General features: G+C 32.7%; 1 protein-coding gene across 1 annotated transcript; it reads right to left on the bottom strand.

Annotated features, from left to right (window-relative positions):
* Positions 1-8,464: 8,464 nt before the first annotated feature.
* LOC111028236 (protein gooseberry-neuro-like) lies at positions 8,465-16,046 on the bottom strand (the record flags this gene model as incomplete). The annotated part of the gene is made up of 3 exons (XM_022306790.1): positions 14,518-16,046; positions 12,566-12,786; positions 8,465-8,569 (listed from the first exon to the last, which is right to left on the bottom strand). Coding segments are annotated over exons 1-3 (363 nt in total), but the record flags the coding sequence as incomplete, so codon positions are not given.
* Positions 16,047-17,313: the final 1,267 nt, after the last annotated feature.

Below are 17,313 nucleotides of genomic sequence, written 5' to 3'. Positions count from 1 at the left end.
CGTGGTGTAATTAGTCGGGTCAAAAAAGGAAAATTTGCGCAATCATGTTGTAGCCTCGCCAAACCTAAACAAACGTCATCAACAAAATATTTAAAATAAGTTTATTATATTAAGAGTACGTCATGTTGATTGCTAATCTGCGTTGTCTTCTTCTAATAAAAAATCTATTAAATTTCTGTACAGCAGAATCGAAGTTTTGTTGTTTTTTTGATTGAACTGATGATTGAATTACCAAACTTAAAGGTGAGAATATTATCTAAAGTTCACCGTACTCTTTTATTGATATTTTTATTTCAAAGTAAGACATTACATCTTTATAAAATTTGACAATTTTAAAATGCTCATGATTTAATAATTTACTTCGAAGTGTAAAGACGGAGATAACATGCATGCGGGTTCGGCTTCCTTTTAAAATATTAGTTAGTATTAAAGTTATATGGATTACGTAGGCCACGGGTTCTAATTTTACTCAATATTGATTATTGACGATTTATAGCAGGTACTTTTTTATTATGTAGTAATAACTAATATTGAGACACATTGAATAATAATTTTGAAATTGTATATATTTATATTAATTTAATGCGCATATAAGGTACAAACATAGTAGGTATATATTATTTTATAATATAAAATATTTATGTTGACGCAAATTAGTTAATGCATTTCTTTTACACAAGCGTAGTACAGCTCAAATTATATTGTATAGAGAGATCGAATACAATCAAGTAGTAAAGTAGGAAGTATGTTATCCATCGGATTTCTATATATCTTAGAGCTAATGACTGTGGTGGTTTTCTCGATGTGATTTCCAACGTCACTACTACGGTACCATACCTATCGGAGTAACATTATAAAAGTATAAAATGGATTTAAGAAACCGCTGCGAATGAAAATATTGCAACCCATTGCCAACCCCTCCCCAGAACAATATAACAATAGCATAGGTATAATATATTATATATTAAATTATTGTCCGTCGTGTATACCATTCAGGTTGACTTTGCTCGTTAAAAAAAGTAATGCGATATTAATATCTTTATTGTTTTCAGCGATACGTTGTTCTTATCGTGACGGCAGGTTTACAAAGAAATGTACAGTTACGTCATCCAGGTACCTGGGCAACTGTGGATTCTAGAGGTGTAAAAAGTAACCCAAGTTACCACGCATTATAATTTAGTTTTTGTTTAAAAATATTTAATATAATATGGCTACCACTATATGGTTTATAAGACCTTTCAGTGTTATTGATAAATACGAAGCCCAAACTACAAACACTCCGAACAACTAACGAAAACGATAAGTAGGTACTGTTGTAATCCTTAATTCTTAATTATTCTTATCAGTTCAAGACTGCAACATCTTCATGACTATAATTCTTATAATAAAATACCACTAAAATTAAAACGTGTTGACCTGAGTTGCAACTGGCCACACTTTTTACACATACCTCGCACTTGGGATACGCGGTCACATCGAGTGAGAGTAGAACCCACTGGCCACTACTACCTTATCAGTTAATTACTAGCAGAATAGTGGGTAAGTTTGTCTGACTTATATATTCTAAAAATCAAAGACATCAATATACATCAATAACTTACATTATTAACTGACCCCTGAAACAAATAGTCTTCAAAAATCATCCTTCACTACAGGGAGCACTTAATAAATGAAATCTATATGCTGAAATGTATAGCAGTATAGCCTGATACGTTAACTTAATTTAAAAATTGGAAGCAAACTGTAAAAATTGTTATGATTGTTAAGATGTTGTATCTTGTACTTATCTTTACTCAAAAGTAGGCCAATAACCATCTACGATGAATAGGTAGGTGAATTACAAATGTACAGTCCAAAAATTTTTTGGTTGGGCATATTATATTGATTTTTAGTTAAGTGGATTAATTTATTTTAGAACTGATTATACACCGTTCGATAAAATGAAAAAAACAATCGACATTGAAAACCATTGTTTTAGGATGATCATTTAATATTGTATTGAAGTATTGAACCCAACAGAATTAAAACGATTCATTAAAAATGTATTACAACTATTTTACATAGATGATTTAATTTAAATATATTTATCCTTTTGAATTGCAGCTCATTCTAGCTATTGCCGTTAACCTGTAGAGTCCTGTAGACGAACAAATGATAAATTGCAATATTATTCCACGTATAATGATTATTTTAATCATTTTCTCCCCCTAAAATATATTAATAAATCTTTGAAAATGTAGTATAATATACCTACTTCTCCTAACATACTTTTCAAACATGTTTAAATAATCTGATAATTATTATAATTTATAATACAATTTTGTTTGTAGTGATAAATTACTGCAATTTCGTTGTCTGGAACAATTTCAATGCGAAATTGAAAATATTATACTAAATTGATTTATTCGAGTAGAGTAAGTAAAAATGTTTCCCTATACCGCTCTTAAATAAAATACATGTGCATCGTGTTATTACAACACTGAACACATCATCGTTATTCGGTAGGTCGTCGGTACTCGATGTCAATTTAAAACATTTTAAACTTGAAACGTTTAATTTATGTCATGACGTTCGGTTAATAACTAATAGTCAACGGTTCGTTTATGTTGTACATATTGGATATTATTGTGCTTCCAACACTGCGATTAATATTAAGATTTAACGTCATTTACCCGCGCCAATAATTGAGTGCATTATTTTCCTACTATTTGCTGCAATATTCAAACCGTACGTACCTAAACTTTCTCCTATTGACTGGTTTCTTATCACGTGTCTAATTAAACGCATTGTTAGAGCCGAGAGAATTGCGAAATAAATTAGCAAGTTTGTATTTTTAACCACGCGATGGGCTCGCCCATTTTTACCGAAGTTGCATTATAATGTCACCTAATTATTACTTATAATAATATATTGTCGGCGTAAATTTGCGAAACATCATTATATAGTTGCATAAACTTATGCTATTATATCGTCACAACTGCAACCAACACATATATTTAATTAATACAATAATTAAAATACACCCACACCAAGTGGTGAGGCAGATATTTTCGAAATTTCCGGGGGAATAAAAATGTTCTCAAAGCTGTACAGACACAACATTAAACCACTTATACACCTACTTCTTTATAATCGTGATTTCAAAAAACACAACGAAGGCTCGGAATTGTAGGAGTTGCATCTTACATGTTATTTTATAATATCGATTTTTAGCGCACCGCAAGCTAAATGGAATCCATTCTGTACAGTGACGAGTTTCAAAGAACAAATATTTAAAATGCTAATTTTCGCATAATTCTCAATTTTTATACGATATAGCTTTATGAATTTTTTACATTCTAAAATAGAGATTTAAGCTTAACTCTTATGATTCTTATATTTACCTATACTTTATTGTCAATAATTTAAAGTAAGCATTTTGTTTTTCAAAGATTTATGAGAAACTTCAAACACCGAATTGCAAAAATTTCTTGAAAAGTGCATAATATACACTTCATTACTTCAAACTATAGGTTCATACAGTATAAATGCACATTGATGAAAACATGCATTGATGATTGTTATACATAATGTATAATATTAATATGTTAATAAAAACAATGTAATGTATAACAAAGGGGGGAAATGAGTTGATCGTCTGTTGACGAATTAACTGAAGATGTCAAACCTCAAAATATACCTAGGTATCGAATACATACTGTATTTTGTAGGACCTTCATGGTACTGGTAAAACTTTTTCCACTTATCTGGCATAATATTTCAGAAAATGCAAAGTGTATCAAAATAATATTATGATAATCGATGTGATGAGAGTTGTTTGAATTCGGAGACTTCTGAGCATATTATTTTTCTTCTTCATTCGATCATAATCTTATATTTTTCGCTTCACTCGAGGTGGGACGTGAACGTTAGGTGTCATCGCGACGGTCGCAATAAATTATAAAATGTTTATTATATTTCATATAATGTATTGTATTCTTTGCAGAATTAGTCAAAATTACCAAATAATGAAAAAAAGGTAAATAATAATATTGTTCGAACGTGGAGAAATATTTAAACGAAAAATGTTTGTATTTTTTCTTTCCTCCCCTCTTATTATAATATACAGAGGTGAGGCTGTGCGCCTATAGGTTATTGCCTCGCCTGGCGATCCGCCACTGACCCACACGCGTCGTATAATATGTAAGGAACGCTATGTAAAAATATATGGGTACCTACCCATGCATTATTATATTATTATAATAATATTGTTTCTAATATCTAATAATATCATTATTTCGGCGTCGAGTTGGTACAAAAACCGCGCGTTATACTGTGGCGTTTGAAAATTATAGACCCCGCGTGTAACGATTTTCACTATATTTTGTAAACACGATCGTGTTGTATTTTTTTTTCTATTTTAAGGGAACTTCAAGGTTAATTCGTATATTTTAGTTTAATTATTGTCGCTGTCGTCAGATATGTTCTCTCGCACACAGGTGTGTTATTATCGTGTCCCATATTTCACGTTATGTGTCTATACATCACACGCATCCAGCGACGATCTCGCGCCGACCACTATTGGTGCGACGTATTAACTTACCGAACGCCCTTCTCTCCGTGCCGCGCTATTATAATGTGCCCGTGCACTGCAGCTGGGGCCTAATGTGCGGTTCACGACAGTCCGTCGACACTTCATTGTAATTTCATTTTTCAGGTCACTTCATGATTTTCCGACCACCACTCGCGAATATCATATAGGTATATAATATAATATTTGTTCCGACAATAGCCGACGTGAACGCGTGGCATAATATCACGCACTATTATAATACTGTATAGGTATAGACGGATACCGCAAATATTATTGTTTCACACATTGTTGATATTCATTTTTGTGATTCATGTATATACATGAATAAGCAATAATATTATAATAATCGTTCATACACGTCTATCTATAGTTTATAAATTGTTATAAAGAACCTATTATAAATATAGGTGCCATGATAGATGAGGGCACTGCAGGGTTGCAGTTCTTCATTCGAAATTGACAAGCCGCGGCTCAGTACTTGGAGTGTTTCTATAATTTCTAAATATTAATTTTGACGAAATTGTTAATCTTTATCAAAATATTATCGAAGTCACCATTAGTTATTAATGTTATTATATTACATCTACGATAACGTTTTTATATTGTATTATTTGTATGTACCTACTCGTGAAATGCAAAATTTGTTTTGATAATATAACAAATTCCTGTGGAATTGCTTAGTTGCTTATGATAATATCATACAAGGCTAAAAGAGTAATTTACTAAGCAACCTACAGCATTCAGGTTATAAATAATTGTCTTAATGGTGAAATTATTGTTACAAAAATTGAAGATTCAATATTTCAATAATACTAACATAAAAAGATATCACATTGTAATGTCAAATTGTCTATTATAGCGTAGTACCACAGCTTATCATAACTTTATAAGTACTTGGAACTAATTAGCAACTCGTTTACTTAACGTCAACCATAAAAAAGGCACAGCACGTTGTTTTGAAATCATTGAAAATTAATTTAAGAACAATAATTTGAAAAAAATTTCATAGTGCTTTTCGATCAAGTATTAGTGTCTACCTTTAAAATTATCGGCCGGCAGCAGTGTAATGTGAATAGTAAGTACCTGTGTAAGTATTATTATACATATACCTACCTATATATTATCTACTTGTTTGGCTTTCCATTTTGCCAATAACTTATATATATATGATTTGGTGTGAAATGAATTCCATATAAACGATGTATAATGGCCAAAATCTGGCCACACTAGCGACGTCAAAAGAAACAATTTATATTACGTAAGAACACCCCCTGCCCTAGGAAAAAAGAAAAAAAATCCCGGGTAAAATATTAGAACACGGTTTTTGGCAGCGTGGCAACAATGCAGTAGCAGTCCATTTCCGAATGATATATGTTTATGATACAATTTTGAAACAGCGGGACGTAGTCGAGAAAACACGATATACGTGTCCCCGGCGCGCCGCCGCCCGAAGTCTTGAGAAATGCCACCGATGTTATTTTTACAATAATGTGCATCGTTGCGCGGGGGCTTAATGATGTATTCCGGAAGCCAATAACCATATAATGCCGTGAAATCCATCATTAAGATTTTTCAGCGATCTGCAGTAGCTGCTGCTGAGATACCCGATGACAATAGTGGCACGCAACGCTTTTGTACCCCCCACAACATTATATTATTATTATGTAATAATGGTTGTGCGCTAGTGATTAATGGAAGTTTTTCGATCGTCCTTAATAATAATAATACGTATTATTGTATATTTTTATTATTGTTATCACCATCATCATCATCATCATCATCGCCGGTCCTATGTATATATTATATATATAGGTAGTCCAAAGCGGTCAATTACGCTACTGCACCCTGCAGTCGCATGGTCGTCGATTCGATATGATATATTATTATATATTATATAGGTAGCTGGTCGTATATAATACCAATATCGTATTTACTCAGATTTCCAGGCCGACGGCCAAAACAAGTTAAACGGTGTTGATCTTACATCGGTAGCGCGACCGAAAATATAACCATCATTATAGGTTGGCATTGTCACCGGATACTATTAGTGTAGGTACGTGTATGCAGAGGTAGACATAGCTCTTATACATACCTACCGGTAAATACCATTACGTTGTACCAACTTATATATGTATTAAAATAAATAAGTATTAGGTACCCGCGGTGTGACGCGAACGTTTAAGATTTTAAATCGATACCAAGCGATGTTGATATATTACATACTATATAGTCACTCGGTGAGCTTAATATCGCGAAAATGTGTGTTAAATGGAAGCGTTATTTATTATTTACAAAATAATATAATATGTAGTGGCATTATAATAATACGAGTAACCTATACCCGGACAACGGACACATTGCATTTTTCTGTATACGCTGAGAAAACGTTTTCTTTCCCGTATCCCCGTAAAATATAATTTCTAACGAGTTGTGTGTGAGCCTTATGATTTATGTTGAAACGTATGTATTCACATTATTCATATCTTTTACCTACTACTGCAGTACCAGTTATAGGTAAATGTATGTACGGCTATACACGCATGTATATATATATATAATAATATTGTGTCTAGTTCCTCTATTTTAACATAAATCAATTCGTTACAATTTACCTAAGCATATATAAATATAAAATATAATATGCGTACTACGAAGTGGAGAAAATTTGAATTTGAATAAAACGAGCAATTTTATGTTTAATGTAATTTTTTATATTTGATGATATATATATTTAACATTTTGTGTGTTTACTAATGGGTGTACTGTAGTAGTATGTGCGCGTGTGCGTGTGCGAGTGTGTCTGTGTGATTATTATTAATGCGGTTACGCAAATTTATAATCCAGCTATACATACGCGCGTATTACATGCGTAAGTTATTTTATACAATTTGAATAGGTAAATATAATAAATTACACATTTAATATTCTTAAATCTTATGAAATAGCGACATAAATGTGTAATTGTCAGTTGTAAACCACGTATCCAAGTGAAATTTTGAAAAATATTAAATATTTTTTTCACCGCCTATTTATAATATATTTTAATAAAAATGCATGATTACATTTGTATACATATTTTGTTTATAGGTATATTAATAATGACACTCGTGGTATTTTATTATACGAAATAAAGTAATCATCACTCATCCTTGTCATTTTATAGTTTTCTTGATTTTTGTTCATAATTCATAATAATTACGTGGTTAAATTTTTTTTAATATGCATGGTTATAATGACCAATGAGTGACAATAACTTACTGTAATAACCATATATATCGTGATAATATATTATGTATGTATGGTTAATTGATCAGATTCAGAATATACCTGTTAACTACAAATGATTATTAAACCGATTATAAAATATAATCTATATAGTTATCTTTCGAGGAATATATAAGTATGTATAATGTATATAACTAAACTATCATACTTGTGCCAATATTCTAATAACACATTATTTATATTTATTGATATTATACTACTTTTTTTTATTTGGACTAAGGCTTCAACTACTAAGGTCATTAGCCTGATACTGTGTGGGGGGAACGGTCAGTTGGAACACATTATGGATGTGTGACAAGGATTTGTTGCTAAAAACCCGGGTGGCCACCCATCCGATTACTAGCAACGACGGCCGGTACGTACGCTCAGAGCGTTGTCACAGATTGAGCGTACAACGGCGCTTCACCAAGCGTCCAAGCCACTTTTATACTAGCTATATATATATTATTGGGTTGCAAAAGTATTATTTGTATATTTTTTTTATCTGTTCCTTACTGTCTTTGTCAATCATATTCTAGTAATATTATATTATAAAATAAAATACCGTTTATAACATGTATAGTATCATTATATTAGGTATTTATCAGTTAAAAAAAAAATCATATTACCTGACAGTATTCCGTCGATTGAGTAATTACTATGACGATCTGATCTGATAGTGGTATCTCTGACTTCCTCCGGACAATACGAAATTCGTTTCGGATAGTTTTTCTAGAAACCATACAATTATTATTTATTAGAAGGTAATATATTATATTTATAGATATAGGTATCAAAGATGTACAATATTATTTTCATTTTGAAAAAAAAAGACTATGAAGTTACATGGTTTCGGATTTTATGCAGTATACTCAAAGACGTTCAAAACATTATATATCATATACAGCAGACGACAAAAAACATTTATATAATAGCTAGTGCTGCTAAAAGAGTTTGAACTGTATGAAGGATGAATGTGTGGATATCCATCGAGATCTCGATACGATACGACGTATTATAACGAAGTATAATAATGAGTCTCCACTCTCCACAAAATATATTTAGAAAAATGTTTTGTTTTTGTTTATTTTTTTTTTTATTTTTTTGATAACTGAAGCCATAACTCCAGGCTCAACATTCTGAGCGGGAAACAACGACGACGACGACGACGTGTTGCCGAAATTATCTTTGAATATGTTTTACGACCGACTATAAAAAACAATGGGCCATAATACACACGCGTGCAGTAGGTATATACGATGTGATGGAGCCGGGTTGTCTGGTGTCGAACAGGTAAGACGTCGAACACCGGTGCAGATGCCGCCGAGGATGGAGAAAACACAGAGAGAGAGAAAGAGGAATGTGTCGTACACGCACACACACACGGACCAAAACACTTGGGGTCCATTAATTAATAGCGCGCAGGCGGCTCGTCGCATGTTGTGGGGGGTCTATTAAAGAATGAGAAAAAAAAACAGAAATGCCAACAGCTAAAATGATTGATCAGGAATTTCGTGTATATTATAAATATTAAAAAATGAAAAAAAAGGTGTAGTTACTAAATATTCATGAGCCATAGCTATACATTATATACATAGATTATATTATGTAGGTACGAGTTTCATAATATGTGTCCCGAAATCCCTTAGAGCAATAATCGGAAGACACGATGACGACGTCTTCATCATAATGTAATATCAACGCCGGTCGGCCCGATTTATTGGCCTTTATTGTTTTGTTTCGCCAATAATTTAAATTCAAACACTGTATAATTATGTAAATGGGCGCGTGCTAACAGAATAATTTATTTTTAATTTATCTTCACGCAGTAAGTTTTTATTGTTTTTATCATAGCGTCTCCGCTCAAGAACACGCGTCGCTGAAGCTATAATAATTATAGTAGGTATTTATTATATTATAATATTCACGATCGAAAACGAAACATTATTTATATGTTTTATGTGTCCGTTAAAGTCTCCAGATAACATTTCGATAACCTCTCAATCGGCCTGACCTTAAACAAATTAATGTGCCTATACAATATTTTTGTACAACTTATTTTGTCACAATCGTTAAAACGTTCATTTTTATATTATGTAGTCTTAAAATAGTTATTTAACTTTTCAAGTACTTATAATTCATTAAATCTATCTAAATAAATCTAAGTCGTAAATAATACGTAAAAAATCCCGAGAAAATGAATGAATTTCTATAAATAGACGTCAGATTAAGATGATTATTACATATTTTCCTGCTAAATGCGGCTTATCAATGGATACAATTTATTTATGATGTACCTATCTATTGATCAATATTATAAATTATTGTTATGAAATTAGGAATAAAAGCATATATTTGCCAACGTGTTTTTACGAAACTATAGATCATGGACCGAGCGAAAATAAGTATAATAAATTATCTAAAATGTTATATATTTTTTTAGTAATACGTATTTTAAAATAATTACTAAATAAACTATATTGAAAATTTAAAGCTGTAGGATATCGGATGCATAAGTTTTAAAACTAAAAAATAATTATTCTTATATCTTATATAATCTGACTCTAAAATCTATGAAAACCTATTCACATGCAGAGTATATACTATAAAATACACGATGATAAACGCTTTAAAAGTATGTAATACGCGTGCCGGGAGTACCAATACTGTTTTTTTTCCAGACAGCCAATAACTAAAAATAATATATATACATTATTAATAACAACCATCAATTTTTTAAAATATCATGTCAGTTTTTCTTATACTCGTGGCTCATCGTGCAAGAAAAACTACAACAGCGTGAGTTAATAATCGTCTAAAACTATTTTTGTAGGATAGCTATAATTTAACATATTACGCATCCATCTTATAGAAATTAATATCAACAAATATAAATAGTATACGATTTAAAATTCGATTTTCAAACTCTTAAAAAAAAAATATGCTTTTATATTTTCGATATTTTACAACTAATTGAACAACTTATGAATAATCTTGTATTACATATTCAAGCGTTTTGACCAAGAAAAAATGTGATATCTACATAAATTTCAAATTTTTATGAACAGCAAAAAATGATAAAAAAAATCACACATCATGTTTCTAATCGGAATCTAAAATTATGATTATATTTACAAACTATGGTTTATCCTCGTTAATTATTATATTATATACCTAAATAAAACCAATATTTACAAAACAGCTGAGATCTATCGATGTAAAAATCCAGAAGGTCGAAATCAGGGCTTGGAACTGAAATTAAAAATACCGGTATTTTAACCGGAACCTATTGAAAATGTTGGAACCGGAACCTTACCAAAACCCTTTTTTGATTTTCCTAGGAACCTAAACAGGAACCGGTTCCGATATTTATCAGAAGACAATTTTTTGGTTAATTTCGGTTTTTTTCGGTTCTAGTTTTATTTAATTATTTAATATATTTAGGCAGGTAATACATATTATTAAATAATAGTTGATTCTTAAAATTTGGTTGTAAATGAATACGGGTAATTATAATTGTACATTTCTATAATCTAACAGTTCTAGGAAACAATAAACTATGAGCATTTACCAAAATAAATATAATAAATATTGTTATTTGCCTGTTGGTTTGTAAAGCATATCGTTAAGATTATTTCCTTATATTTTATAATTTATAAATAGTTTTGGATACAATGTCTTGTATCTTAAGTTGATGAATGATGTCTAATAAAATGATTATTAACGCGATCAAAATACACACCCGTATAAATTGTTATCAGATTGTGACAAGGACTAATAATTAATATTATAATGGTATACATATACACATTAAATATAATTTCTGAATAGTTTCTTACAATAATAAATTCGATAGTCGTTATTTGGCAGTGTCCACCACTAAAAATAGCATATCATAGTACCTACTACCTATGATACCTATCATACAAAAACAAGTAACAACCAATCAATTAATGTGGTAATAGTGTAATGTTGAGCACAGACTGCTTCTATCTCGAAATCTCGATAGTTATATAGCTATATGCGCATAGGCGCAATTTCAACTTTTGACTTGGGGGACTAAATATATTAAAGGCAAGCAGACTATTGCAATATAGAATTTTAAAATTGTATATCATAGGTTTTTTTTGGGGGGGGGGGGGCTGCGACTAAGTTTGGGGACCTTATCCTCCCGATTTGCGCCTATGGGTACATGAATGAAGTTTATAATTGTTTTTTTTTTGCTTTTTGAAAAAAATATATACCTCTAAATACCGGTATTTACCGGTACCAGAACCGAAACTTTAATTCTGTAATTTTAAGAACCGGAACCGAAACCGGTACCGAATTTTTATTTTTTTGAAGAACCGAATTGGAACTGAAACCGAAAAAATCATAAAGGTTCCAAGCCCTGGTTTAAATATTAATTTCCACAATTAATTTTCGAATTTCTTATTAAGTAAAATTGCAAATATAGTGGAATTTTGTGATGGGAAATTGTAAGTTATGACGTGACCGCGGGATGACTGAAAACACTCCGAGATACCCGTATACATGTATGCAAATATAATATTACTATATTATATTATGGGTTTGCTTATCATTTTTTTATTCTTAAGAATATAGTATAATACATATAGGTAAAATTGCAACTAATATGACGTAACAACTATCCCATTCCAATGTGTGTTCATGTAAAATATGTGCCCTCGGTTACTGCGGATATTCGACTGGGTATGCTATAATTACCTGAACGTGATCGCTGTTCACTATGCCCGGCCGGATGCTGCCCGTCTCTTGGTATCTGTTGAGTATCTTGGACACGCATCCGTGTGACACTTTGAGCTGTCTGGATATGTTGCTGGGCCGCACGCCGGCCGCGGCCATTTCGACGATTTTCAATCGGACCACATTAGGCAATGGTCGGCCGTTGATGAACGTACCACCGAGCTGGTTCACACGCCCTTGGCCTAGATAACAGTTTTAATAAAATATAATAAATTGTCTGTTGCAGTTTGATCGCTATACATCTGAATACTGCCTATTTAATTATATCCGATAGTCGCTTACCAAGTTCGCAAGCACTGGGTTATATGAGGATCTGATTAAAACTTAAATCGTTTTAGAACTTGTAAGTTAGCCAAATGGCAATATTAATAACGATAATAAAATATACATATGGGTGGGGCAACTTCACATACCCTATCCATGCTGTCCTAGAATGTCAACATTTATATACCAAACGATAAGTAGGTATAGTCATCATTGCTCAGAAATTATGAAACTGTTTTAAAAATTTGAGTTTACCTACAAAACCAATTTTTAAACTTGAGCAGTTGTCTTAAAGCATTTGAATTTGTTACCACACGATATGACACAAATTATAGTATATCATGATAAGTCATAAGCAATTTAAACATTAGTTTAAAATGCTATATATGAAACCTTATTTTTATTTTTAATTGTTTATTAATCTAAAACATTTTTAATTTAGCACCTATTGGATTTTAAGACTTGAATTTTCTAATCCCTCAAATACGCTCTCTCAACAACATTCCAAGGAACGTTGAATATTTGGCTATATTTTGATGAAAATAAAATTTATTTTCGGTTAATTTTTCTGTATCAAAATAAAGAGTTTTTTTTCAGTTATTAATACAAAAAAGTATGCAAAACACTACAATTTACAATCTATTCTTAGGTACTTTATAATTTATATATGAATAAGAAATAAAAGGTACAAAATATAATAATTTTATTTGACATATTTAATTATACAGTAACCATAGTATTTTAGCATATATAGCAATATAGTTTAAAATATAACGGATGTTACCTACTATAAAGTATAAAATTGTATAATCGTGTTGTTGGTTTAAAAAAAAAAAAAAAAATATTATTTGATCATATAAAACAAATTTAAAAATAGTATCGAATCACTTAGTCCAAGTGATTCTTATAATCTATAGTACCTGTGTGTGTCAATGTACACGGAAATTTCATAAATAATACACTAAAGAAAAGCTTTTTTTAAAAAAAAAATTAGAATTTATGATTATTAAATATTAAAGTAATAAACATGCGTAGGCATACGGTAATCACTTGTCCATTTAAAAAATAATAATGATTTAGGTAATGTTCTACTTTGCTAATTATGTGATGAAAGTTTATCATAATATGTAGGTATGATAATATATACCTAGCTATATTTATCACGTTTTATAATAATCATTAATTCCTAATAAAATAATTTATAGTTTTCTTATTAATGGGGTTTAAAGCGATTTATTTATATTAAGTGGCACGTGCAAATTTTTAAAACGTATAACAGGTGGTATACTATAATTATTATTTATATACCTAACTCGCCATGGGATACAAAAAGGTTCAAAAAACGCTGCTGCAAGGCAGTAATCGTTCAAAACCGCGGGATACAATATTATTATATTGCACGTTTTAACCAACTGTTATTTCCAATAGGGGATGTTATCATATTATAAATAGTTATGAGTATCTACATACGATGGCCTAACCCTATGTTATAACCTACTGTATACCTAATATACACCTATATGGCTATATATTATGTAAAGCCTAATCACAGAATAGGTGAAATACTATTAAATACCTATTCTGTGACCGAATGGTCCGAATGATGTAAAAATAAAAATAATACGATAACATCGCATGTGCAATCTTACCTTGAAACGTGAATCCGTTGTAATGTGCCGAGTACATGTCTGGTCGTCTGCGCGGACGATATTCCACCCAAGTTCGGATCCGATGAAAATGATTTTGATAACAATTATATTATGTTATCACACGCACTATGCACGTCGATACATGTCGGCGAAAAACGAGTCCAGTACGCGCATAACGACGAGAGTTGTACTCAAGTACGTCGGCGGTAAGTGTATAGTAATAGTACTGTAATATCGGAGTCGTTACGAGCGATGAACGCACTCGGCGGCGGCGGTCGGCGGCCCGCGGCTACCGTTTTCCGACAAACGGACGAAAATCTTCAAACGTCGGTCGGCGTTCGTGCGACGACGCGACGCGTACGCGCATGAAATATGTAGTGCTTGTGCACTCGACGGCGACACTATGACGTACAGGTATTACTATTACTATTATTATTATTAGTATTATTCAATCAAATAATATAATATTTAAAAAACAAATAGCAATTCAGTGGACGACTTCGGAGTGTAGAAAACCGCGACTGCTGCAGCGTACTTACATCGCATAGTGGTAATAACGTTATATATTATATATTTTGTATATTATAAATTATTGTCACCGTCGAGGTACACGCACACAACGGTGGTATAATAATGATGGTAATAACACTGTACGCGTACGGCCGGCGGTCGGCACCTATATAATATAATATTATTCTGTGTATACGCGATAATTATTATTTGCGGCAAACGGCCATATTCTTTTTCGTCTTTTTCGTTTGTGTTTTTGTTTTTTCGCAGGGGCACCTCTCGCAGAACCCCTCGCGAAAAAGGCCGCGTCGAGCCATTGGCTGTCGGCCGCGGAATGGGTGTCAACCCGCGTGGGGTCCCCTCGTCTCGCGCGCGCGCGTCTACAGGCCGCGTACATGCGAAGGTACGCGCGCACGCGCACGACCGTCCCGTTCTAAAAACATAATATTATAATATTGTATACGCGCATATATAATAATAATAATAATAATAATATGTAATATTAACGCGCGCTCGTTCGTGTGGTGTCACCGATATTCAATTACGTGCCTTTTGTGACTATTTTTTTTTCTTCAAAACAATTTCGTTTCCATCTCTTATTTTTTCTTCCGCCGTACCTGTATAATATATCGTATAGTCGTCGTTCTTCTGTCGGCTTAGTCGGCGCACCACAGTGTTATCGTTTTTTTTTTTTCAAATAAAATATAAAATATTCAATAATTACCTCCGCGCCAACTCGGGGCTCGTCCGCCGTGTAGGTACATATTATAATACATACATATTACACATCAGTATAGGTATAGAACAGCTCACGACCTGTACGGTACACGCATATATTGCAGTGCCGGGTTTAGCATTTCTAATGGGTTTGAGTTCAAAGAGAGCCCGCGCGCACATTGTCTACGCACACACACACGCGCGCGCGCGCTCGCCCGTGTTCGTTATGGAAATTCGTCTCGACGCATTGGCAACACGGCCCATAATATTATAATATTACTATTATTATTATATATTATGCGCGTACGCGCGAGTGTGACGTCACGTCACCGCCGCACGTCGTAAAAACAACGGAAGAAATCAAACGAAATCGAATGCGACACCGCGAGACGGGCCGCGCACGCGTGATGCATGCGTGTGGGTACGTACACGTATTATAGGCACATGTGGATAGAGAAGACTGACCGAGTCGAGGTGGACGAGAGACTGACAGAGACAGGCGGATAGAGGGACATAGAGACAGTGAGAGAGTGAGAAAGACAGAGAGACAGAGAGTGAGAGAAAGAGAGAGAGAGACAGAAAGAGAAAGAGACAGTTTGAGAGAGAGAGAGATTTAATAAACGGGCACGTACTATATGGCCGGCCACAATAGGCGATCAATATTATAATGTATATATATTATTATAATGTATAATATACGATCCTTGTACATATATATATATCACGTTGCAATATAATATAGTCGGCCGCCAATCGTTTCGATCCGAAGGCCGTTCGGATCGCAAAAACGCGTCGTAAATAAGACGTCCGATATAATATTATACCGGCTAAGACCCGCGTGTACCTACATGCTAACCGGTGGTTATTATTATTATTTCGGTTTATATTATGCCGGGTATTATTACATTGCATGTGCGGTTTGTATAATACGTTATTACTAGCCACGAGGTATATGGTTGTGGTCACATATTGGTGGTGACATATCGGATCCTGATATATATGTCATGGTACGCCCCTACGTCATAATCTCGGAAAAGTCTAAAAAATAAAGCCGCCAACTGTGCGAAACGTACAAGGTAAAAAAAAAATTAATCCACCTTTATGTATTTTTTACCACATGCAGTATTATAAAAACGACAGTGCTCTGTTGTTCGAAATGATGATAATATCATGCATAGTCCAGATTTTATAGAACGCGGCTGCAGTAGGTCGTAGGAGAATATTGAGAAAATTATTGTGCGATCACGAAGCCAAAATAATATATACAGTACATTTGTATTTATATCGATATAAATTATGAAGGGAGTCCTAAATTGTCGATAAAGTATAGGTAAAAGTAATAGGATTATAGCCTCTATTCTAATATATAGAACTTGGATTTCCATTTGTCGATGTTAAGGAACGATCTAAAGAATTTGGTAGATTTCATAAATTTATCAACATCATTCTGAATACATTCTATTCATATCATTCTGAAACAATCATCGAGAGAGATAGAGAGAGAGAGAGAGAGTGAGAGAGAGTCAAATTTCTTACAAAAAGCTTCATGCATCGAATAAGAAACTAATA

Source organism: Myzus persicae, unplaced genomic scaffold, assembly GCF_001856785.1.
Source record: "Myzus persicae strain clone G006 unplaced genomic scaffold, MPER_G0061.0, whole genome shotgun sequence".
In the NCBI taxonomy this organism is placed as follows: Eukaryota; Metazoa; Arthropoda; class Insecta; order Hemiptera; family Aphididae; genus Myzus; species Myzus persicae.
This window is presented reverse-complemented; position numbering and strand designations above follow the sequence as displayed.